Source organism: Pelodiscus sinensis, chromosome 6, assembly GCF_049634645.1.
Source record: "Pelodiscus sinensis isolate JC-2024 chromosome 6, ASM4963464v1, whole genome shotgun sequence".
NCBI lineage: Eukaryota > Metazoa > Chordata > Testudines > Trionychidae > Pelodiscus > Pelodiscus sinensis.
In genome coordinates this window covers 118,890,435-118,916,492 of record NC_134716.1, presented here as the reverse complement: position 1 = coordinate 118,916,492, position 26,058 = coordinate 118,890,435, and the positions used below count along the sequence as shown (strand labels likewise).

The 26,058-nt window shown below is 44.2% G+C and overlaps 1 protein-coding gene across 9 annotated transcripts in view; it reads left to right on the top strand.

The window, feature by feature from the left end:
* LOC102463526 (urea transporter 2) overlaps positions 1-26,058 on the top strand; it is a 62,423-nt gene that overhangs the window by 20,414 nt on the left and 15,951 nt on the right. For all 9 annotated transcript variants that reach the window (XM_075932741.1, XM_075932738.1, XM_075932743.1 and 6 more), the window contains 8 exons: positions 3,622-3,784; positions 5,638-5,827; positions 12,349-12,477; positions 15,899-16,091; positions 20,495-20,642; positions 22,016-22,150; positions 25,074-25,123; positions 25,854-26,016. In XM_075932741.1, the coding sequence (XP_075788856.1) occupies positions 3,622-3,784; positions 5,638-5,827; positions 12,349-12,477; positions 15,899-16,091; positions 20,495-20,642; positions 22,016-22,150; positions 25,074-25,123; positions 25,854-26,016 (1,171 nt within the window). The remainder of the gene's footprint in view (positions 1-3,621; positions 3,785-5,637; positions 5,828-12,348; positions 12,478-15,898; positions 16,092-20,494; positions 20,643-22,015; positions 22,151-25,073; positions 25,124-25,853; positions 26,017-26,058) is intronic.

Genomic DNA, 26,058 nt, shown 5'->3' with positions numbered 1-26,058 from the left:
TCACTGATGCCAAATCAAAATTCAGGGCTATTCTGCCTAATTCTGCAGATTGCCCCAGATTTACACCTGCATTAATGGGGAGTGGAATTTGTCGTATAAGCTGACTGTGTTTCAACTAGTTGACTGTCCCTCGAAGAGTTTCAGAACACATGACCTGATGAATAACAGAATGACCAGGTTTTCTTGGTATCCACTTGCATTCTCTTATATTTAGCACTCCACATTTCACTGAGGGCTAAAGCATAATGGGCCAGCATTAAGCTGTATCCCAGGGCAGGTATACCTTTGAACAAAGAGGAAACCAGTGAAAGCTGCCCTCATCATGTTTTTCATCACCAGGCAGGTTCTGCATAGGCAGTAAGCACCAATAACGTTTAAATTTCACTATCCATTTAGGTTCCTATTCAGCAGAACACTTAAATCCCTTTTTGGCTTTCAGTAGAATAAGCCAATTCATTCTTAAGTTCCTTACTGAATTGGAATGGACTCATGCAAGTGCAGACAATTAAGCATGTGCTCTGGTGAATTAAGGTCTTAAGAATGTTCCTTTTTCATCTCTGCTATTCAACTTACCTGAACAGATATGCAGACCTTTCTGAGCAAGGACATTATGGGTTTGTCTTCACTGCAGAGATCAACCCTCTGGAGGTCGATCTTCTAGCATTCGATTTAGCAGATCTAGTATAGACTCCCAAATCGAATGCTGAGGGCAGCCCCCACCAGCATTCTGTAGTCCTCATTCTGTGAAGAGTCAGGGAAGCTGATGGGAGCTTGTTGCTTGCATTGGCCTTCCACGGGGTAGATGCTGCAGGAGCTCGTCTGAAGGTGAGCCAAATCCAGCTACGCATTTTGGTTTGCTGGATGGTGTACCTTAAGGTGATCTGCCTGGTCTAGTATAGACCAGGCCTGTGTTCTCTACTTCATGACATTTCCAAATGACTTCAATATAAACCATCTTAGCTAGCTTTCCAGCTGCAAACCATTGTACAGGCAATCATAAAATCTGAGTCAAGTTTTACATCTTCATTGATAAATGCCTTGGTTGGGCTGCCAAGCAATGTGGGGAGTTTCTCTGTGGGTTTCAAGAAACCCGTCCTCATTTACAAAGCATTCACAGCATGATCTCTTTCTGATTAACCGCTTGAGTTTCAGTTTGTCAGTTGGGTCTTGTAAGGAACATCCCAGGTGATGTTCGTCAATTACCCTATCAGTAGGATTATCGCGTGCACAAATACCCACTTACTCAATCAGAATGCAAGGAAGCATGTGAGGAATGCTAAGTGCTGAATACAGATTAGATTTTTCTGCCAAACCCAAAACACACTTTCCATAGGTTTTATGAATTAGCCAATATTTTTCTCCACAATAATTAACAGGAAAAAAAATCTTTGTTCAAATGCAGATTCATTTGTCTGTGTATTCAGCCAGAGGCCACAAGCACTTTGCTTGGAAGGAAAATTCTGATTCTTGATTATTTTTTTTTAATACAGGAAGTGGCTAAATACACACCATTCTGAAAGATGTTTTTTAAAAACTAAAAGTATAAAGCATTTGCTGCAGCTGTTATGCCCAGAAAAGTGAGGAAGGTGGGAAGGTTAAACAAAAAATTGAAATGAGTAACAGAACTGTGGAAATACGTATGTACTGGTCATGCTGCCTAACCACACAATCTTTTTATTATCTTTGTGTTCTTCCTTTTCGCTCACCTTACCTATCTGTTGATATTCCTTACATATTGGATTTTGCACCTGAAGTAAGATTTTTAACTACTTCTGGGTACATAGCACTTTTGCACTTGTTATGGGTTTTTTTTTTCAAGATTGGGCAGTTTATGGCAGTAAACTGGCCAGTGAGCATGTGACAGTTTATTCCTCCAGACTGAGTTAGACTGAGTCAGAACTGCTCAGCTCTGCGTGTTAGCCCCTGCACTGCTTCAGTTAAGGGAAACTCTCCTTTAGTGTTTCCAATTTTATTTGGACATGAAACCCTTTTAAACTCGAAAGAATTTTGCAGAACCCCTAATCTGGAGCTGAAAAATAGAACCAAAAATAAGTAAGGATAATAATAAACAAATGCTAAATAAGGTCATGAGATCAACATTTAGTTTAATTGCACATATTTAAAAACAAAAATCACATCTAATGTGTACAAAAAATATTTTAGATTATAAAATGTGATTGTAATGGAATTTTCTCACAGAACCCTTATCTTCACTTTGCGGAACCCCGGGGTTCCACGTAACACCATTTGGGAAACACTGGCATAAAAAATAGGAGCTTGTACTTCTGGAACATGAACTCTATCCCATGCTGCCATGAAGCTCCAAGTGACCATAATAGGCAGCACAGTGAAAACTGTTAGACCATAAGGGGTAATGGATTCATTACACTATTTGCATGTGAAATTCAGTGACAAATTTAAATTATCTATGCACAGTCTTACCACTAGGGGTGCCGTAGTACATTTTGCTTCCTATTTAAACCATAAACCACCAATCAGAACAGATGTCGCTTTGGTTTGCCATTCACTGCAATGTCTCCTTTTCCTCAACAATTGGCCTGGATGGGTCCTACCCCTCCAAATAGGGAGCGAATTCCAATGAAAGCTTTGGGGATTTTGAGCTCAGGGTGCTAAATTGGGAATTTTACCCTAAGCACTTGAGCCAAGATTTTCAAAAATTAGATCCAACATTCATAAAGAACATGTCCAATGACTTCAACAAGTCTTGGATTGGGCTCCTATAGTTTCTTAAATAAGAGCTGAGTACTTTTGAAAATCAGGCATTCAGGTTCAGAACTCCAAAGGCATTTAGATGCCCAATTCCCATTATTCTCCCTGAGAAGAAGGCATCTACAGAGCTGTGAGGTTCTGTGCCTAAGCCCCCAATTCAGCCAAACTCATAAGCATAAGCTTATGTTTAAGAAAGGGAATGGTGGTGTGAAGGGCTGCACATGCTTAAATTTAAGCTTGTGTTTTTGTGCTTGGCTGAAGTTGACTTCATTTCACTGATTAAATACAGGTATGTGGATCTAACTTTTAAGCATGCACTTTGAGTGGCTGGAAGAAACAGCTAAATTAAATAAATTCAAATGAAAAATAAGTTGAAAAAGTGTTAACAGTGAGTGTCCATCTCCATTGGAACAGCTTCCCAAAGGATGTGGTGGGTTCTCCAGAGTCTTTGGGTTAAATCTTGGCTCCATTGACACCGATGGCAAAGCTCCCACTGGCTTCAGTGGGCCCACGTTTTCACCCTTTAACTCAAGAACTGAATTCTTTCTAGAAGACAGGTTGTAGCCGAAACACAAGTTATTACTGAGTGAAACTATGGCCTGGATTATATCGCAGGTCATTCTAGATGACTATGGATCCTTCTGGCCTTCAGATTTATGAAACTGTGAAAATCTTGGCCTTTGGTATTGTTATGAGGGGCAATACAGTGAATCTGAGAGAGATTAAGGTACCCAATGAATGGCAATACTTGAATGAAAAGCAGATATTTCCACTGTCTCTCTAGTTGCTTCCAGTTTTGCTGTGCAATAAATACTAAGTGGCACAGAGAATAAATAATCGATATATTGGGGCATTGTAATGCATTGTCTCCTTTCCTGAATTCCTCCAAAGGCTCTGAAAGCAACCATGGAAGGCAGTGTTGAACTCAAGATAGAAACAAAAGGGGAAAGGAAGACACAAAAGCAGAATCCAGTGAGAAAAGGTGGGAAGAGAGTCTGTAAAGTTCTTGGATATATCACAGGAGATATGAGAGAGTTTGGAGACTGGCTGCAAGGTAAGTCCATTTCAACTGCACCAGTTAGAGTACATCAGAAAAGCACCGTGGCTATTAAATAACAACCAGCATGTTCCATCTGTGTTAATGCTCCAAAACATCTGTTAGTCTAGAAGGTGCCACAGGACTCCTTGTCGCTTTTGCAGATCCAGACTAACAGGGCTACCCTTCTGATACTTGACATCTGTGTTAAGTAATTCAAGGAGGATTTGGTTCAGCAAACTGCTGAAGAGAAAAGATAACACAGCAGGGGTGGCTCGTGAGCCTAGGCAAGCAAGGCAGCTGCCAAGGGCGCCACTGGCCCGGGCGCCCAATGAAGACGTCACGGCCATTGACAGCCATGCAGGCAGGGGCGCCTATTGCGCCACCCCACCTAGGGTACCAGCTGCTGCAGCCAGCCTCAGGCCACTCCTTGGGTTAAATCTTTCCTACATTATAGGGGAAATACCCCTTTGTGAAAAAAGCCAGCACGAGGCTCATCCACCATCCAAGTCCAGAGGGTGCATGAACTGGAATTCACCCCTTTGTACTGACCCTTTGGCAGAGGAGTGAATTGCATCCTGTGTTTATTTCAATTCCTTCTCATCTGTAGCATCCCTCTCCAGGCCTTTCCAGAAAACCATCCTGGATCAGTTACAAAGTGTTTCTGTGGACGTGGGAAAGTCAGTGGATATGATATACCTTGACTTTAGCAAGGCTTTTGATACGGTCTCCCACAATATTCTTGCCAGCAAATTAAGGGAATGTGGATTGGATAAATAGACAGTAAGATGGATAGAAAGATGGCTAGAAGGCCGGGCCCAGCGGGTAGTGATCAACGACTCGATGTCAGGATGGTGGTCGGTTTCTAGCGGAGTGCCCCAAGGTTCAGTTCTAGGACTGGTTTTGTTCAATATCTTTATTAATGACCTGGATGGGGGGATGAATTGCACCCTCAGCAAGTTTGCAGATGACACTAAGCTAGGGGGAGAGGTAGATACACTTGAGGGCAGAGATACGGTGCAGAGTAACTTAGACAAATTGAAGGATTGGGCCACAAGAAATCTGATGAGGTTCAACAAGGACAAGTGCAGAGTCCTGCACTTGGGAGGGAAGAATCCCAAGCATTGTTATAGGCTGGGGACCAACCAGCTAAGTAGTAGTTCTGCAGAAAAGGACCTGGGGGTTACAGTGGATGAGAAGCTGAATATGAGTCAACAGTGTGCCCTTTTAGCCAAGAAGGCTAATGGCATATTAGATTGCAGTAAGAGGAGCATTGCCAGCAGATCCAGAGATGTCATTATTCCCCTTTATTCAGCTCTGGTGAGGCCACATCTGAAGTATTGTGTCCAGTTCTGGGGCCCCCACTACAAAAAGAATGTGGACGCATTGGAGAGGGTCCAGTGGAGAGCAACCAAAATGATTAGGGGGCTGGAGCATATGACCTATGAGGAGAGGCTGAGGGAGTTGAGTCTGTTTAGTCTGCAGAAGCGAAGAGTGAGGGGGGATTTGATAGCAGCCTTCAACTTCCTGAAGGGAGGTTCCAAAGAGGCTGGAGAAAGGCTGTTCTCAGTAGTGACGGATGGCAGAACAAGGAGCAATGGTCTTAAGTTGTGGTGGGAGAAGTCCAGGTTGGATATTAGGAAAAACTATTTCACTAGGAGGGTGGTGAAGCACTGGAATGGGTTACCTAGGGAAGTAGTGGAGTCTCCATCCCTATAGGAGTTTAAGTCTCGGCTTGACAAAGCCCTGGCTGGGTTGATTTAGTTGGGATTGGTCCTGTCTAGAGCAGGGGGCTGGACTTGATGACCTTCTGAGGTATCTTCCAGCTCAATGGTTCTATGATTCTGTGTGTCCAATGTGCTCTCTTGCAGATAAGCCAATCCCGTTTCAGTTTGTCGACTGGGTCCTGCGAGGGACGTCCCAGGTGATGTTTGTCAATAACCCTCTCAGTGGGCTTATTATGATTGCTGGGTTCCTTGTCCAGAATCGTTGGTGGACGATCACAGGTTGTCTGGGAACCGTTGTCTCAACATTTACAGCACTGATTCTGTGTCAGGACAGGTAGGTGGCCTGATATCGCCTGGAAATCAAGTGCTATTCAAAATATTGTGATAAGTGACAATGAAGATTTACATTCAGACATCTGTCCCTTGATGTGCTGAATAGTTAGGACTGCCTTAGCTTCACATATCAACAGAAAGACAAAGTGCATCCTAATCTGTTCCTATGTAGGTTGTTATCCTCTGAAACAGAACCTCTGGGGAATGCTGTCTTCACAAATAAATACATTTTTCTTTCACCTTCAGGGCCCAAGCTCCTGAAATCCCAAATGAGGCAAAACAAGCCCAGGAGTTATGTGCTGTGCACACTGTAATAGCCAAACCAGAGCTAGCTTTGATCTACCCAGCTCAAACAAGAGTAATAGTGCAGCTGTAGCTGCTGGACTACATCCCAGAGTTCTGGACAGGCTGTACAACCCATGTGACTATGGCTTCAGGGCTGCTGTACTCTAAGCAGGAGTGCACACAAGAGTGGGAAAGCAGGAGGGCCCCTCTTCCCCAGTAGTCTTCTGGGGTACAGAACTCCACTAGTCTGGGTCTGCAGAGAGCCCAGGTCTGCAGGGAGGAGCACGAGTTCCTACCAGAGCTGGGTCCAGAGGTAGGGAAAAGTGAGTCGCCTGCTAGCATGGGAAGGGCCCCCCACTTCCCTGGAAGTGCTTTGAATGAAGCCAGTCAGAACTCCAGGGTAGCATGCCTCCTTGATCACACCACCCTCAGGGCAAGAACCTCATACAGCTTTGCCCTTTCTGGGACTGGCCTCAGGGCATTCAGCATCTCTTTCCACGTGGTGCTTCCTGCTGCAAGACTGCCTCTGTGCAGGGCTTCTGGGGAAGCCAGAGGACCCTGCACCCCAACTCCACAACTAGCAGTGACTCTCAGACAGCTTTGTAAAAGGGAAGGTGTATGAGTCAATAGGTATACAGCGTAGCACAGAGCTTGATAGCAGAGAAGTCAGTGATTTTCATCCAAGTCCATATTGAGGGAATCCTGGCCTAGATACCTTAGACTCCTTCTCTTCCAATCCCCCATAGCAGGCCACTCTGGACACTGCTGTCTGGACTCTTGACACCCCCATTGCTCCTCTTCCAGTCTTTGTCCTGCGTCCCAGGCAAAGCATCATCTGATCACATCCCCCTCCTGGTGCTCAGGTTATGGAAGGCAATGACCATTGTCCACAGGCAGATCGCTGAAAAGCCTTACTTGTCCTGAGGGCTTCAGCAAAAATCATACACTGAATTCCCACCACCTACACATTAGTGCAATACATAAGGAAACTAAGGAACACCGAATATTAGCATAGGACAGTAAGAGTTGTGTGCAACATAACAAGGTGAATAAAAACACAACGTAACAAGTTGAGTAAAACACCAGGTGCCCCCCAAAGGGGGCAAAGTTAAATTTCTGCACATGCTCCTGAGTCTGAGCTAGCTAGAACTAAAATCAAAGTATTGTAGGACTGGATGGGACCTCAAAACAATCTTCTAGTCCCGTTTCTCATGGCAGGCCTAAACTACTATCTCGACCATCCCTGACAGGTGTCTGTCTAACCTGCTCTTTAAAATATCGTATGATAGAGATTCCACAACTTCTCTAGGCAATTTATTCCAGTGACTAACTGCCGAGACAGTTAGGTTTTCCTAATATCCAGCCTCAACCACCATTGCTGCAGTTTCAGTCCATTGTTTCTTGTCCAATCCTCAGAGGTTAGAAGAGAACAATTTTCCCCTCCTCCCTGTAACTATCATTTATGTACTTAAAAACTTATCATGTCCCATCTCAGTCTTCCCTTCTCTGGATTAAACAAACCTTTTTTTTCAATCTTCACTCTTAAGGTCATGTTTTCCAGACCTTTAATTGTTTTATTGCTCTTCTCTGGGCTTTCTCCAGCTAATCTGCATCTTTCCTGAAAGCTAATACTGGAAACTGGACATAATACTCCAGCAGAGGACTTATCAACACAGAGTAGAGCAGAATAATTATTTCTTGTGTTTTCCTTACCACAGTCTGCTAATACATCCCAGAATGATGTCTGCTTTTGTTGCAATCATGTCACATTGTTGACTCATACGTAGTTCTAGTAGATCACAGATCCCTTTCTGCAGTACTCCTACCTAGGCAGTCATTTCCCATTCTGTATGTGTGTAATGGATTGTTCCTTCCTAAGTGGAGTGCTTTGCATTTACCCTTATTGAATTTCATCCTATTTACCTCAGATCACATAGAGCTCGTCCAGCAAGAATCACTTAGTGGCTTCACGGTAAGATTTGTAAGATTGTCCATGAGGTTCTTCTGCCTGTTTAGTTGATTCTAAGAATGGGATGTATATCCTTTGCAGAAAGATACCTAATCTAAAAAGATGATGCTGCATCTGACACAACCAGGTTGAGGGAATGGCAGCCACAAGGTACAAAGAAAGCAGTTGGATGCAGTGCAAGGATCCTTGTCTGGACACCATTGTTTCTTCCCTTCATGTTCATTTCATTGTCTTATTCTTGGCTGCGGCTGTCCTGAAACTTTTTTATTCTCATAGAAAAGGTTCATAAACAGCTCTGTTAGGCTTTTTCCAGTAGAGTTGTTCACAGACTGGAAACAGGTCTTCTGCTGGTTTTCTGGTTTTCTTTTCAAGTCTTAAAACACAAAAACCCTTTCAAAATTATACAATAAAACATGCGTATTTACACTTCATCTGAAGTGGGTTGTGCCCACGAAAGTTTATGATACCATCTTCCTTTTTTTGTTAGTCTCTAAGAGTATGTCTAGACTTGCACCCTATTTCAAAATTGGGATGCAAATGAAGACATTCGAACTTGCAAATGGTGCCGGGATTTAAATATCCCGTACTTCGTTTGCATAATCATGTTATGGTGCTATTTCGAAATAGCGCTATTTAAAAATAAAACACGCTGTGTAAACATGTTATTTCGAGAGAAAACCCTTCTCTTGAAATAACCCTTATTCCTCATAAAATGAGGTTTAACAGTTATTTTGAGAGAAGGATTTTCTCTCGAAATAACGCATCTGCACAGCGTGTTTTATTTCGAAATAGCACCATAACATGATAATATTTAAATCCCAGCTTCATTTGCAATTTTGAATGTCTTCATTTGCATCCCTATTTCGAAATAGGGTGCAAGTGTTGACACACCCTATGGTGCTGCTAGACTATTCGTTGTTTTTTAAGTTGTTACAATCAAACATGGTTCACAATATTACAGCTGGGCTCTCACTTCACTGCACTTTGCTTCAGATATCTCACTGGCTGACTGGTGAGGCCCTGCTCCTTATATATACCCATGTAGGCATGTACATAAAAACTTAAGAACGGCCATACCGGGTCAGACCAACAGTCCATCCAGCCCAGTATCCTGTCTGCCAACAGTGGCCAATGCCAGATTCCCCAGAGGGAGGGAACACAACAGGTAAGCCTCACGTGATCCCTCCTCTGTCATCCACCTCCACATCTGACATCATTTTATGATGTGCAAGGAAAATAAAGCTCTCAGAAAGTCTGAAAGGTTCCAGAAGATTCTATAAAGGTCCATAACATTCTAAGAGGGTTTGACCTTTCATTCCAACTGTGGGGAGAGGGTCTGTTATTTAGGGTAAGTTTTATTTTAATCTCTATTGGTTTTGTGGGGGCTGCTTAGTATGCATCCTTTGATGTTTTACTTTTTTTTTTTTGGCATTGTGCATATATAGATTCTTTAAAGATATGTAAATGAATGAATATCATAGGAGTAACCTTTCAAGGGTCTTGCCTAACTTGCTCTTCATGGTTGGTTGCAATTATGCCAAAAGGCTAACGCTCTTATTTTCTACTACTAGCCACTTAGCCCATCATAAGACGGGATTTTCAGGTTTCTCCTCCACGTCGGTCTTCTCTCCTGAGCCTCCAGTCTCTCACTCCATCTCTCTCTCTCTTTCTCTCTCTCTCTCCTCCTCCTCCTTCAACTGCCTCCCCCCTCTCTCTCTCAGCTCTCCTCCGCCTCCTGCCTCTCTCTCTCTCTCTTCTCCTACCCCTCCTGCCTCTCACTCGGGGGACCGTGGAGCCCAAATGGCCATTTGGGCTCCGCACTTCTTGTGCTGAATGGGGAGCACGGAGCCCAAACAGTTACTTGTGCCACTTGCTCCCACGCGGCGGCCTGGCTGGGCGGCACAGAAGTCAGCCAAGCACCATGGTGGGAGGCAAAGGGGGGCGGGTCAGTGACATTCGCAGCCAGGAGGCGGAGCCTGGAGCCACTGTCACGCCGCATGTCACCGCCCCGCCCCCTTCCCCTCCTGCCGTGGTGCTCGGCTGATTTCTGCGCCACTTAGCCGGGCCACTGCGGGGGAGCAAGCGGCTCTTTGGGCCCCGCACTCCCCGTGCAGCACGGGCTGCCCAGAGGGAACAGCCAGCATTTCAGCGTTACAGACTCACAGACAATGAGCTACTATATATATGATGTGCATAATCAAATGTTAGTGTTGGCCCCTTGTGAGGGCCTGAAGTTCTGTGGAACTAAAGCACTGCTGAGGCACATGCTATAAGTTCCTCAGAAGCTCACTCTCTGTGGATCCTAAGCATTAATGGGGCTCAATACCTCTCCCCAAGGGTTTGCAGCACCAGGCTCCTCCCAGGGCACCTCTGTGACCCACCTCTTCTCACTATCACATCTTTCCCTGCTAATGACCTACCTTTCTCCTCAACTGGTTGGGGAGAAATCACTACACTGACCTGTCACTGCTCTGCCAATTCATCACCATCTGCCAAGGGATCTAGGGGTCATAGTGGACCACAAGTTGAATATGAGTCAACAGAGTGATGCTGTTGCAAAAAAAGCAAATATGATTTTAGGTTGTATCAACAGGTGTGTTGTAAGCAAAACTCGTGAAGTCATTCTGCCGCTCTACTCTGCACTAGTTAGGCCTCAGCTGGAGTACTGTGTCCAGTTCTGGGTGCCACATTTCAAGAAAGATGTGGAGAAATTGGAAAGGGTACAGAGAAGAGCGACAAGAATGATTAAAGGTTTAGAGAACATGACCTATGAAGCCAGGCTTCATGAACTGGGCTTGTTTAGTTTGGAAAAAAGAAGATTAAGGGGGGACATGAGAGCGGTTTTCAAATATCTAAAAGGGTGTCACAAGGAGGAAGGAGAAAATGTGTTCCTCTTGGTTTCTGAGGACAGGACAAGGAGTAATGGGCTTAAAGTGCAGCAGGGGAGGTTTAGATTGGACATTAGGAAAAAATTCCTAACTGTCAGGGTGGTCAAATATTGGAATAAATTGCCAAGGGAGGTGGTGGAATCTCCCTCTCTGGAGATATTTAAGAACAGGTTAGATAGACATCTCTCAGGGATGGTGTAGACGGAGCGTGGTACTGCCTTGAGGGCGGGGGGCTGGACTCGATGACCTCTCGAGGTCCCTTTCAGTCCTATTATTCTATGATTCTATGATCACACTGGTATTTCAGTAGCACATAGGGCTCCAATTAAATCAAGACCCCAATGCGCTAAGCACTGTACTGTGACAGACCCAGAGAAGCTGGCTACAATAATTTGGTGGAGGGTAGACATGCTGGGAGCTGGGTGAATGTTTTTTTGTTTCCTGAATGAATTGCGGGAGACTGTTGCCACATATCCAAGGCAAGCTCCTGAAGCTAATTAAGAGCTTGCATGAAGCAGCAGGCTAATCAGACACCTGCAGCCAATTAAGTTCGGTGAGGCTGCTTTAAAAGGCTTCCCCCAATTAAGGGAGGGGGAAGGAGAAGAGTGATGGACTGAGAGAAGGAAGTGTGTTGCTGAGAAAGGAAAGATTCATTCAGGTGCCAGGGAGAAGGTACTAGGGGAGTGTTTGGGGAAGTGGCCCAGGGAAAAGGCTGCTGTATTGGGACTAGAGGGAAAAACCTGTCAGTTGCCACTGCCTAGGGTCCTTGAACAAACCCAGGGATAGTGGGTGGGCCTGGGGTCTCCCCAGTTGAAAAGACTGATCCCGGAAAATGAAGGACCAGAATGCAGGGGCAGAAAAATATAAGAGGCAATGTGGTGGGTCACAGCAAACCTTTGAGGCATATAATACCCACCTAAAAGTGCAGGACCCATGTGCCATGGCTGGAGCTTTGCCCCAGTACATACTCAGAGTAAGAGACAATCCATGCCCCAAAGAGCTTACAATCCCAGTGGACATGACAGGTAGAAGGTGGGGGAAAGAAGTATCACTTTCCCCACTATAAATGTTGGACAGAAGCCCAGGGAGGCTAAACAAGTTGCCCCTCATCACCAAGAAGCCTGTCTCACAGATAGAATGTGACTCCAGATTGTCCATGGATCGGTCCAATATCTTAACCACAAGACCAAGGAACTGAGAGCCAGAACTTTTAATGGCCTGATCCTCCTCTCTCACTGAATGTACATTGGTATATTACACTGGCACACAGCACATCTGGAAATTACATTCCAGCACAGGTGAGGAGACAGTATTAAGTGGAGCTGTGTTTACATGATCTTCAGCAACCAAACCTTCATGTCAATTGTCTTTCTTCCACAGATCGGCCATAGCAGCGGGATTGCATGGCTATAATGGGGTCCTGGTGGGACTGCTCATAGCAGTGTTCTCTGACAAGGGAGATTTCTATTGGTGGCTTCTCCTGCCTGTTGCTGTTGCATCCATGACCTGGTAAGTCGCACACCGATAGACTCCTGAGAGAGCCTATACAGTTGTGTATCCTAGAGCTTAAAGCCAGAATGGACCTCCAAATGGTTTTCTCTGACCTCCTACATATCACGTAGCATCGACGCCCACACACCAACAGAGTAAATAAAATAAAACCGCACTATTTCAGCCTCCAGAAGACGACTCTCCTGTGTGTCACAGGAAGAGAAGAGGGACTGAGGAGCCCCAGTGCTTGGATTCTGACCCCTTCCATTCCTGAGACCTCAGCGGTTTGTGTTGTATTGCCTTTTACACCAATAAAATAACACTACCACTGGGAAAATTCTGTGTCACTGTTCACATGCAGAATTCATGCTCCTGTCCCCAACTTGCTTTGCTTCCCTGCAGAAAAATGACTGTCTGACAGGAAAGCAAAGGGAAAGCTGCAAGAGAAGTCATGTGCCCCTCTACTGTGTTATTCTAGCTGGCAGAGAGGTAATTCACTCCAAGAGGTGTCCCAGGTGGTGCCTCCTCTTCCCCCGCAAGGAGTGGCCTGGACTGGACAGACATACACCCAGAAATCATCCCAGGCTTCAGAAAGCCACATACACATGCACAAACACACACATGCTTCCTGCCTCCCTCAGCCATGGGGAGAGGGGTCTCTGTATAGGGAGCTGCTCCCCCATCTGCCCAACCCCTATGCATCTGGATTTCCCCTGAAACCCAGATTCCCCTGCCAAGTCTCACTGCTCCCACACCCAGAACTCCCACCCCGAAGCCCACACTCCCAATTTCCCCCCTTGCCAAACCTCACTCCATGTATCCAGAATCTCCCTGCGCCCAGACCCCCTGCCCAATCCCATCCTCCCACCCAGACACCCATACCTCCCGATCACTTGTCCCCTGCATCTGGATCCAGACCACCCCCTGCTGAGCACCCTTCATTCAATCCCCAATAAGACCCAATAAGCCCTAATCCTTGCACTTGGGGCTTCCTGGAAAACCACACACACCTGGACCCTCCACCCCACCAAGCTCCACCCTCCATGAGTCCCACACACCCAGACCCCAATGTTGAGCCTTAGCAACCATCACCTGGATCCCCCTGCAGAGTCCCATTGTCTTTGCATCAAGAACCCCCAATGCCTCCCTGTGTAACCAGATCTCCACCTGCACTCAGACCCCTGACTGACCACACCCAAATTATGCTGCACAGAGTCCTCAGTGTCACCCCACACCTGAATACCCCACACGAAGCCCCTCCCACTCGGATCCTGTCTGCCCACAGCTGGTTCACTTTTCATGGAGGGGCAGGACCCCAGAGTGTTTCTGGGGCAGGTAGGTTGGGTACAATTTCATAGCCGAGTTCCATGTCCAGCGTGAGGGTTTGCAGAGTGATTGTCCACCTTCGTACCTCTATGGTCAGGACCTCTATTCCCCTGCCATGCTGGAGCCTGCACATTTATTTAGTGAATTTTAAAATATTGTTTACAGAATTGTTTGGGGAGGAGGAGCACGGAATTCCCTTAGTAGTATGCTACATATGTTTTGGCATCTAAAGCTGTGCATTTTTACCATCATTTACATCTACACAATTTAGATTAGTCCTTTCTAAAATAAATTACCAGTTTACATGTAAATTACATGTTTAACTGAAATGAGTTCAGTCCTCTAAATGTTAGCCATATGGGGGTATGTCACTTGCTCATTGAAATGTGAACAGTGACATTATTTTCACCATTTCCCTGCCTGAGCTGTTTCATTCATTCTTTTATTTGTACACATTTGTAAAAATGTTATAAAAATTTCCCAGACACAAAACTCACTTGCCCTTAACCATGATGACTGATGAGAATGAAAACAACTAATGATATTTTACTGGCCTACCAAACAATGATGTGCCCATACAGATTGGCAACCAGCTTTTTGAACACAGAACATTTGCTGGAAAGGGCCGAAACACATAGATTCTCCTGCTTCAGAAGAGTAGCCGGGTTAGTCTGTAACAGACAAAACTTAAAAAACAATTCCACAAGCCAAATGCACAGAGAAGGTTGGAACTTAACTTCATTGACAAGCTTAATTCTTATGCAAATGGTATGACCAAAGATATCACTATCTTCCACATTCTATGACTTAATCTACCAACAAAACAATGGAGGTGCTAATTGTTCTTATCAGCCTGTTGTAACTATTTGAACCATCTATTCACCCTGTATCTCTCTCTATTTTTTTCTTCTTTCCCCCTCCTTTTTTTTCTCTCCTCCCCTTCCCTTATTTATTCTTGCTTGGATCTGGACTTCTAATACTCTGGTCATCTGAAGAAGTGGGTTGCGCCCATGAAAGCTCATGATTCCATCTATATGTTTTGATGGATTCTCTTGTCTGCCTGAACATCAAGTGGTGAATTATACCCAGTTTTGTTGCTGTAACTCAAATGGTCTTAGGCCTTAACTATTGTTTTAATTGTTGATTATTCCACCCCATAGGATTGAAGTTCCCATAAGATCCCAACTTTCTCCCTGTTGGGCTCAGGATCTGCTTTGGTCCCCTCTCCAGCACTAATAAATTAAGGGCCAGATCCTCAGATAGTGTAAATAGCTTCATCAAAATCAATAGAGCTTCACCAGTTCTCACTAACTGAAGATCTGTCCCTAAACATTCTTAGAGTCATGAAAGCAGATAGGAAATCTGTGTACTGCTAAGTGCAGGCACAAGTATGGAGGTGGGACTTGCAAGATAACCTAAAATACATTTGATTGCATTAGAAGGAACTCAAACTCAAACAGTTCCTAGCAAAACCCAGAAGGCATGAAGAGTATTCATTTCATTAGCGTCTTTGTTTAGACCCCGGCGTAAAGTGTCAAATACCCAGAAACCATCTACTTCAAGAAAGACCCAAGAAAACCAACAATAGAATACCACTTGTTATCACCTACAGCCCTCAACTTAAACCTGTCCAATGCATTATCAATAAACTACAACCTATACTAGAACAGGATACTACATTCCAAGAGGCTCTGAGAGACAGACCCATAGTCTCCTATAGACAACCACCTAACCTCAGGATGATTCTTACCAACAACCACAGGACATACTACACTAACACCAACCCTGGAACTTTTCCTTGCAACAAACCCCGTTGCCAGCTTTGTCCACATATTTACTCTGCTGACACCATTATTGGACCTAACCAATTCAGTTATAAGATCCAGAACACATATTCCTGCTCATCCAGAAATATAATTATAATTTGTCAGAATAATGGATAGTTTTTGCCTAGAGTATTCATTTCATAATTTGTCAGAATAATGGATAGTTTTTGCCTAGAGTATTCATTTCATAATTTGTCAGAATAATGGATAGTTTTTGCCTAGCTGAGAGATCTGAGGAATTAATCTTTGAAAGCTTCTAATGAGAGAATTTTGTTCTTCCCTTTCAGCCCAATTATTTCCAGTGCTTTAGGCTCAATCTTCCATAAGTGGGATCTTCCTGTTTTCACCTTGCCTTTCAACATGGCACTGACTTTATACTCAGCTGCCACCGGACACTACAACCTCTTCTTCCCTACAGTCCTCTTTCAACCTGCAACATCAGTGCCCAATATCACATGGTCCAGAATTGACGTGCCAATGGTAAGAGTCACTAAAGAAACATTTCACTCTGCTTACATGATAAGCCAATAAAGAGCCATATCCTTTTATTTTCTGTGACAAAGACAGAGCCCCATAATACAATTCTGTACATGGTAACAAATAACTGATAAATTTAAACAACAAATGGTCTGGTGGTACTTTTTAGACTAACAAAACATGTAGATGATATCATGAGCTTTTGTGTGCACAGCCCATTTCTTCAGATGACTGGAGTTTTAAATAACTGATACTTCACTATGGCAACTGTCTGTTTTAGTGATTTTTGGTTTTAGAGTTGCCAAGTATCTTAAACATACAAGTGGACTTAAAGGTATAGGCTATCATCCTCAGTGAATCTTTCTGGGTGCCAATAATCCACTACCATGGAGACATTGGTCCTGGATTCATAGTTATATTCAAATTTTCATGCAGGGATTAAATCGCTGCACCAGGTATTACTAATATAGTGTATTACATTTTTCAAAAATCACCCATCTGTTAAGAAATTGGCACAGACACTACCATGATAGGTTCATTATACACTCATGTACAGACAAACATTCAGATTATTTTATAGCCAATATTTGTGCTGGTCCTACACAAATCCATGTTTCCTACCCTATTGGTCCCTCTCCTATTAACCAAGCAGAACTATTTCCAAAGCTGTGCTGTCATCAATAATTAAGGCCAAAGTACAAAAGACATTTGTAGGAATGAGCATTTCAATTTTAAACGTGCAAAGATAGTTGGAGAAGGAAATCAACTTTGCCAAGCAGAGAACAAAAACAAACAATAATAGATTTCATGTATAAGCTTCGAGAAAGAGTTTAAAATATATGTAGAGCAGTAAAACAAAGCACAACTGCAAAGGGCACATCAAGCTAGAACCAGATCTAAACTGCAAATTACACTAGATGTGGCTGGTTATGACCTCCCCTAAACTGCATCCCTTTCACTTTTCAAACACTTATTGATACTAAAGAGATTTTGGGGTGCACGAGGAAGGTAAGTTTAGGAACAGATTCTCTGATGATGAAAATGAGCAAAGCTCCTTGAGGTGAATGGAATGAGGCTCATTTCTGACAGGAAAGAATTTAGCCTTTACTTGGAAAATACCTTCACTACTGAGCCCACACAAACTCTACTTCAGTGGAGATTTATTAATAGGAAAAGAAGGAATTAGAAATATGCTCTTAACTTCACAATTGAAAGGTGAAAGCAAAAGCTGGCTACCCAATACTGCAAGAACTATCTGAGGACAGACTGAAAACGCAGTTCCCAACTAATTAATGTTCAGTCAGCCAAAGCTTCAGATTTCAGTTAACTCTCTTATTGATATCTGACCATGACATCAGTCACAGGAAAAAAATAGAGCCTGCACCTTACAAAATGTCATACTTAAAAGGAAGTCCATAGATAGAAGCAAAAAAAGGTGAAGGTTGTCAGTGCTTTAAACCGGAGACTACTAAAACTTACCATCTTTGTGACTTGCTTCTGGATTATTTGTTAATACAATCCTTGGGTATGTTTGATCAAAGTGAAAAATCTTTCAGGACAAAAAGAGGAACTATTGTAAGTGACAGAATAGTGATCAGTAATATTAGTCTCCTGGCATGACTTTAAATACAATTCCCAAAATAGTTGCATTGTTGCAAAGAGAAAGGAGACTGATAAGTGTGAAATCGCAGAGCCTGAATTTGCCAGGAGGTCTGAATGGAGTTTTGCTGTATTTAAAGTAAGCTAATTTCTCTCTGCGCAGATGAAACAAAAGGCCAAAGAGAATGCTGAAGTGTAGATCTAGACTGCTGAAATGCCAGGGCGGGAAGGGACTAACAGCAAACAGCCTCGTTCAACCTTAGGGACCATGGGTCTGATTCAACTCCCATCGAGGTCAATGGAAAAACTCCAATTGACTTTTGTGAGAATTACATCAGGCCCATGCTACCACATGGAATTTAAAATCCCAAAGGGATCCAGGTGGTGGCAGCCACAGAACACAGAGTAGTAACAAGCCCTAGAAAAGCCAAGTAAAATCTCCCATAGACTTTCATATGGATTTGTTTTTTTCTTTCTGGTGCTGTTTCTACAACAACAGTGTGCCTAAAGCAGTTGTATTTGAGTTGAGGCCAGGTCTACACTAGGAGTGAAAGTCGAACTAAGGTACGCAAATCCAGCTATGTGACTACCTGGAGTTGACGTACCTTAGTTTGACTTACCGCAGCATCCCTACTGTGAGAGGTTGATGAGAGAAACTATTCTGTCATTTTCCCTTACTCCTCACCAGCCAGTGAAGTACCAGAATTAATAGGAGCAGGATCAGTGGTCAATTTAGTGGGTCTTTACTAGACCTGAAAAGTCGACCCCCGGGAGATCAATTTCTGTAGCCTCAATCTCCCAGTAAGTGACAAAGGCCTGAGAACAGTAGGTGGCATACCCGGGAAGCTTGACTTCCAGTGAGAGATTTAAGGAGTTCAGTCTGGTAAGCTCATCAAAAAAAACAAGAGTTGGCTTTATTACAGGGCATACGTCACTTCATGTGGAGAAAATACTGGATAGTACAGGTCTCTTTAACCTAGTGGAGAAGGGTTTAATAGGAATCAATGGCAAGAAATTAAAGCCAGACAATTTTCACTTAATAAAGCACAAATAAGGCACAAATTCTTAACAGCGGGGTTGATTAATTGAATACATTTCTAAGGGGTGGAGTCTCCATAATTTGATGTCTTCAAATTAGGGATGTAAAAATGCTGTTAAAAATATAACCATCTATCACTAAAAATCCTCGCACGTGGTTACATACACTGCGGGCTCTGCAATATAAAGCAGTGGTCCCCAACGTGGTGCCCGCAGGTGCCATGGCGCCCGCCGGGGCATTTATGTGCGCCCACCAAACTATGTGGGCACCCTGCAGCCCCAAAAGGTTGATGACCACTGATATAAAGCTTAAATAAGCTTTATACTACAGTGCCTACAGCAAAGATTCATTGTCTGGGAGCAAGGGCACATAACATGCAGGGCCATCGAGGGTGCATAATCAGCCAGGGAGGATGGCCGGGCCCGTCATGGACAGGGACTGCTCCCACGCTACAGCAGCCCTCTGCGTGGGTCAGGCAGGGAGCTGCTCTGACTCCTACTGATTAACCGGAACTTGTAAGCCCCACCCATTACGGATGAAGCTTACCGATTTAGCGGTTAACCTGTTACATCCCTACTTCAAATCAACATGGGATAAAATTCTATGACCTATGATACAAAGGAGAGCTGACAAGATTATTTTAATGGTCTCTTCCGGTCTTAAAATTTGTGACTTTGAAGATCTGTCGCATAAAGGGGGACCCAGCATAGATGGACTCAAAATCCTATCTTCTGTGCCTCATAGTTAAAAACCCCAGAGGTGCAATTAACATAGCTCATCACAGGAGTTAAAGGAAGTGGAGTAGATGGTGCTGGAAGATGGCCAGTCCCTATGGAAAATCTTGGTTGAATTAATAGATACATTTTCTGTAAGTGTTTTGCACCATCCTATTGAAATCAGTAGCAAGCTGTATCCAGGCTATAGAACGTGTAGGCTGTTTAAAACACAAATTACGAGCAGGTTATTAGAGAGGCAATGAAGGTGAGGTCATATCATTTATTGGACAAGCTTCTGATATTGAAAGAGACAATTTTCCAAGTGATAGGCTTTCATCCACCACAATGCCCTTCTGCGGATCTGGGAAAGGTAACCAGAGGGTACGTCTACACTGCAATTAACCACCTGCAGCTGGCGCCTGTCAGCTGACTAGAGGCTGCAGGACTGTTTGATTGCCCTGCAGACAGGCCTGCTAACAAGTTGGGAAAGGAGACAGTGGCCCTGAGGGCTCGCATTTCAAAAGAGCCAGAGGATCCCGGCCACACCAATGCTATTTCCCCTTCCACCAGAGCCCAGCCCCTTCTACCCAAAGTCCTGTCCCTTCTGGGAGCGCAGAGCTGGACACCCCCACACACACACACCACTACCACCACCACCCTGCCTGCAGTTGTTTGGGCTGTGACTTCAGACTCAGGGGTCCCAGAGCTCAGACTCCAGCCCAAGCCTTAATATCTACACTGCAGTTACACAGCCCCATAGTCTGAGCCCTACAAGTCCAAGTCAGAGGACCCAGGCCAGCCACAGGTGTTTAACTGCAGTGGACATACCCCAAGTGTCAGAGCTAAATACAAAGCAGAACTGATTGTTTAGCAAATGGCATTAACAAATGTTTTAAGAAACTCTTCAAAATGAAGAGGGCATTAACACCTCAACAGAAGTTGATCCAACAAAAGATATAACCTCACCCACCTTGTGTGTCTCATGCTGTGGGACCAACAACAGCACCACTGCAAACAATTCATACTGACCTGTCTTTTTAAAATATCTGTAGCTATTGCAATCCATTCCGGTCGGCGTTGGTCAGGTGTATGGCTGTGATAACCCCTGGACTGGTGGCATCTTCCTGGTAGCTTTATTCATCTCTTCGCCACTCATTTGCTTGCATGCTGGAATCGGATCTGCTGTGGGGATGCTGGCAGGTATTACAAACTATTTCTCTCCAACAGATGTCTGACATGATCACTTAGGCCAGCTGCACACTATAGGGGAAGGTCGGCATAAAGTACGCTATTTCAGTTAAGTGAAAACTTAGCTGGAATCAACATACCTTAAAGCCGAACTTAGGTGCCGTCTTCATAGCAGGAGGTCAATGGGAGAAATGCTCCCATCAACTACCCTTAGGGTATGTCTACACTACCCTCCTATTTCGAAATAGGAGGGTAATGTAGGCATACCGCAATTGCAAATGAAGCCCAGGATTTGAATTTCCCGGGCTTCATTTGCATAAGCGGGGCGCCGCCATTTTTAAATCCCCGCTCGTTCAAACCCCGTGCCGCGCGGCTACACACGGCACGAACTAGGTAGTTCGAACTAGGCTTCCTAGTTCGAACTACCGTTACTCCTTGTGGAATGGTCTCAAGTTGCAGTGCGGGAGATCTAGGTTGGATATTAGGAAAAACTATTCCCTAGGAGGGTGGTGAAGCGCTGGAATGGGTTCCCTATGGAGCTGGTAGAATCTCCATCCCTAGAGGTTTTTAAGTCCCACCTTGACCAAGCTTGGTTTGGATGATTTAGTTGGGTTGGTCCTGCTTTGGGCAGGGGGTGGGATTCAATGATTTCCTGAGGTCTCTTCCAACCCTAGGATTCTATGAAATAGCTTTTTGACAAAAACGAAATCGTTTCCAAAAAGCATTTTCATTGAAGTTTTGATTTTGTGCTGAACATTTTTGAGTTAAAAAAAAATTCATTGAATGGAGAGAAGGAAAGCCACTTCTTTCCTTCCTCTCTTTCCTTTTCAGTGGACAGACAGTAAAAAAAAAAAAAAAGAATCCCATCAAAATGAAACATTTTCCAATGTTCTTTTTTACTATGTTTTGAAATTTTTTTATTGAAAATATGAAATATACTTTACAGTAAAGTTCATATAAAACCAAAAAAAGTTGGGAAATACATTTACATTTTTAACCATCTCTCCAAAGAGAGATTTCTGGTTTTCTGAAATGTAGGAACACTGAGGAAAGCATTTAGACCTGAATTCACAAAGGCACCTAGATAGCTTACCTCCCCTGGGAGTTAGGTGCCTAAATACATTTGTGAATCTAGGCTTTACAGTCTAAGTCTAGCATCGTTCATCAACTTCCAGTGAGGTCATAGGCAGAGGGATTCTGGTCTCATTCTTCCCAAGGAAGTCCAGTGTAACACCACTGCAATGAAAACAGAGTGTGGCCCACTGGGAGTGAGACCTGCTTTCCTGAGGGGAGAACTGAGCCCTTTACACATCTAATTCATTCCAGTTCTCAGCTGCTTTTATCCCATAGGCCCAGCAGTAACACTTCTCTGATTTCCTATACAGCCCTGAGCCTAGCAGCCCCTTTCAACAACATCTACGCTGGCTTGTGGAGTTACAACAGCTGCCTTGCATGCATCGCAATCGGAGGCATGTTCTATGCTCTCACTTGGCAGACCCACCTGCTAGCAATTGCCTGTGGTATGTATTGATGGGTGTCCGTTACGGGGGCGGTTGCTTCTGAAATGAAAGTACACGAGAGCTGTGTCTAGACTGGCATGATTTTGCGCAAATACTTTTATCGGAAAAGTTCATTGAATGGAGGAAAGTTTTTCCGTTAAAAGTATTTGGCGCAAGAGAGCGTCTATACTGGCATGTGCCTTTGTGCAAAAGTTTTGCTTTTGCGCAAAAGCATCCGTGCCAGTGTAGACGCTCTCTTGTGCAAGAACGCTCCGATGGCCATTTTAGCCATTGGGCTTTCTTGCGCAAGAAATTAACATTGCTGTCTACACTGGCCCTCTTGCACAAGAATACTTGTGGAAGAGGGCTTATCCCTGAGCGGGAGCGTCAGAGTATTTGCACAAGAACCACTGATTTTGTACATTACAACGTCAGTGTTCTTGTGCAAATACTCACGGCCAGTGTAGACAGGCGGCAAGATTTTGCGCAAAATCATGCCCAAAATCACGCAGCCGAGGTGTTTATACTAGAGAGGGGTAAAGCCACAAAGTCCACATCTAGGTCTGCAGATGAACTTAGACAAGGCTAGAGATTATTTCAGTCAGAGGTGCTGATTCGGGGCCAACACTAATTTGGTGGTTTTCACACTAGAGGTTGCGACCCACTACTGGGTTGTGCAATGTCAGGCACTGGATCTCATTGCTGCTGGGGGTGGGAGGTGCTAAGGCACATTACCTGCCTGTCCTGGCACTGCAGGCTATACTGTGCCCTAAAAGTGGTTGGCTTCTAGGTGAGGGGGGAAAGCGCACAGGGCTCCATGTATTGTCCCATCCCTGAGCACTAGCTCTGCACTCCCATTGGCCGGGAACCTGCTGCTGGCTATTTCCGGGACACAGCACAGTCTGTGGTGCCAGGAGAGGCAGGAAGCTTCCTTAGCACCCCGATTGCACCACTGACTGGGAGCTGCTCAAGGTAAGCCCCTCCTGCCCCAGCGCTGACACCCCCCAAGCCAGAGCCCCCTCCTACACTTCAAAGCTCTCATCCTTAGCCCCATTTTGGAGCCCACATTCTAGTCCCTTTGTGTCAGAGCGCAGGCATCAACAGTTTTCTTCAACTGGGTCATGAGAAAAAAAGCTTGAAATCCCCTGATCTAATTTATGCTGTCAGAACAGCTACAGTATGTTAACCTTCAGCCAAGCCCTTGGAAACGTCTCTCAAAAGCTATTTACTTAATGACACTCCGACTTATGGATAGAGGTTCTGATGTACAAACATGTAGCTATTCAACTCTCTTCAACACGTCAGGCTGGTAGAGCTGAAACCAGGCATAGGCCCAAACTATTTCCCCAGATGTGAACATGCCGACATTCTGGAAATCCTTAGAACCAGGCTGATCCAGATCCAGCTCTACCTCCAATTACACTGCCCAACTTACTATCCTTGTTTAAATGGATAGTAGTGGAATTGTGAGTTAGCACAGAGTTCCGTCAGGAACGCCTTCAGAAAGCAATTCCGTGGTAGGTTTCAGCATATCATCATGTGGATCTCAGAGTGGACCCTTGGCTCATTCAATAAACGAGACTTGATTTCTTCACTGGCTCCCATTATAGTCTGACTGGGTCCTGAAGACAGAACAGATAAGGGGAAACGGTGCCATCCTTTGAGCTCTAGCCTTGCAATTTCTGCAGACCTGTTTCTAAAGATTCTGTTTCCACGGTCACATTCTTTGTCTACAATACAAAGTTTAAACTGCAGCTGCTGGAGCATTGGAAGAGAATGCTGGAAAAGAGCTCTTTGTAGCCCAGTTTCACTGACACTTTACACAGTGCTATAACTTGCTGTGCTTGGGGAGTGTTTTTTCACACCCCTGAGGCCAGGACTGTATTAGACCTGGAAAGTCAGCTAAAGGTATACAATTCCAGTTACATAAATAATGTATCTGAAGTTGACATACCTTAAGCTGAGGTTGGCACTGTCTTCACTGCAGGATGTTGATGAGAGCTAACACTCCTGTTGGCTTCCCTTTCTCCTCACAAGGAGTAGCAGTACCAGTGCTGAGGGGGGAGCCCTCAGCATTCAATTTAGCAGGTCTTCACTAGACCCACTAAATCAAATGCCAGAAGAGCGATCTCCAGTGCGGCGAGTGGCCTGAGTCAGAAAGTTGCAACACAGGAAAGTGGCAGTGTAGACTCCACCTTTGACTTGTAAACTTTAAAGACAGAAGGAGCTGCCACGATCATTTAGTGTGATCTGCACGCCTCATGAACCTTACCCCACTCGTGTAAAAGGCTCGAAACCTGTGGCTGAGTTACCAGAGTCCTCAAATATTGATTGAAAGCATTCTAATCACAGAGAAGCCACCATTTCAGTTATTCAAACCAGTAAGTGAATCACACTATGGTGGAAGATGGAAAACAAAACCATCTCTCTGATATGGGGGAAAATTCATTCCCATTCTGAAATATAGTGAGATGCTGAGCCAAGGACATTTATAAAAATATTGAATAAGAATGATCCCAAGTCTGATCCGTGAGGAACTCCACCAGTAAACTCCCTCTAACCTGACAGTTCACCATGGTAGTCTCCCCTTTTACCAGTTCCTTAGCCACTTTTCAATTCACGTATTTATTCTCATTTTCTGCAATGAAACTAATAATTTCCCATGTGGATCTTCTTTCCTGAAATCCAGGTAGATTAGCTCTTTTTGTTGTTTCATTGCTATGGCTGGGCAAGAGTTGTTGTGCCTTTTGCATGTTGGAAGGAACATTCACTCTCTGTGAAAGGAGAGCTCAAAATTAGACTAATCCTCATGCCCTTGTGAATGAAAGGAGGAGGGGACTGTATAATGCAGTAGCCAGGCTTGTCCAAGGCATTGTCCTTATTCATTTCTTCAGTGGTGGCAGTAATCATATTGACCAGGAATTGTCTGTTTATCTTTTCACAGCTTTCTTTTGTGCCTACCTGGGAGCAACTGTGGCCAATATGTTTTCGGTGGTGAGTGTTTATTAAATTGGGGCCAACTAATAGGGAGGGGAGATGGTTTTCAGAAGACAGATTGAATGCTTGATATTTAGTTTCCTACCTGCCCAACCTAACAGCTGAAGTCACTAAGACCCCACTCAACAAAGATACGTAGGCATCTACCTCCTGCAATGGGAATAAAGCACCTGAATGCTTTTGAGGACATAGGCCTACATGACTTGCCCAGGTAGACCATCTTCAGGACATAGTCAGAGATTGATTCAGATAGTGAGTGTTGGATTGATAAGGAAGCCAGTGATCATGACAACAATGAAAACAAACACAGCAACTTGCCCTAGATCCCCAAAGGGCATGAGTGCCAGAAACCAGAGTAGAATTTAAAATGCTCTGGCTTCAATTCCTGCATTTATATCTGTAGTCTACTGGCCAAATTGTTCCCTGCTTCATGCTTGGCCTGACTGGAGTTGCATAGTTGTAACAGAGGGGAGAATTAACTAGGGACCATTCTCTGTACAACCCACATTTTGTATGACAGGTCTATATGATGTTACCACTATCCCACAAGGGAATGGCTTTGCTTTGGTGATGAGAAAAAAGGCAGCTTCTCACATTCGAAAAAAAAATGTAGACTCATTTGAGAAGGCTCATCCCAGGCCTCCTAACTTTCAATTACATTTAAGACTGGAGGATTAAACTAAGGAGGGCCACAGAGTGATTAAAATGACTATTCTCCTTTTTCTAGTTTGGATTACCAGCGTTTACCTGGCCTTTCTGCTTGTCTGCACTAACCTTTCTGCTAATGACGACAAACAACTCAGCCATCTACAAGTTACCTCTCTCCAAAGTCACTTACCCAGAAGCCAACCGAGTTTTCTACCTCACAACAAGAAAGCATCTGGCCAGCTGTGAGTTATAAAGACTAAGGCAGAGATGTTCTAGGGTTTTGA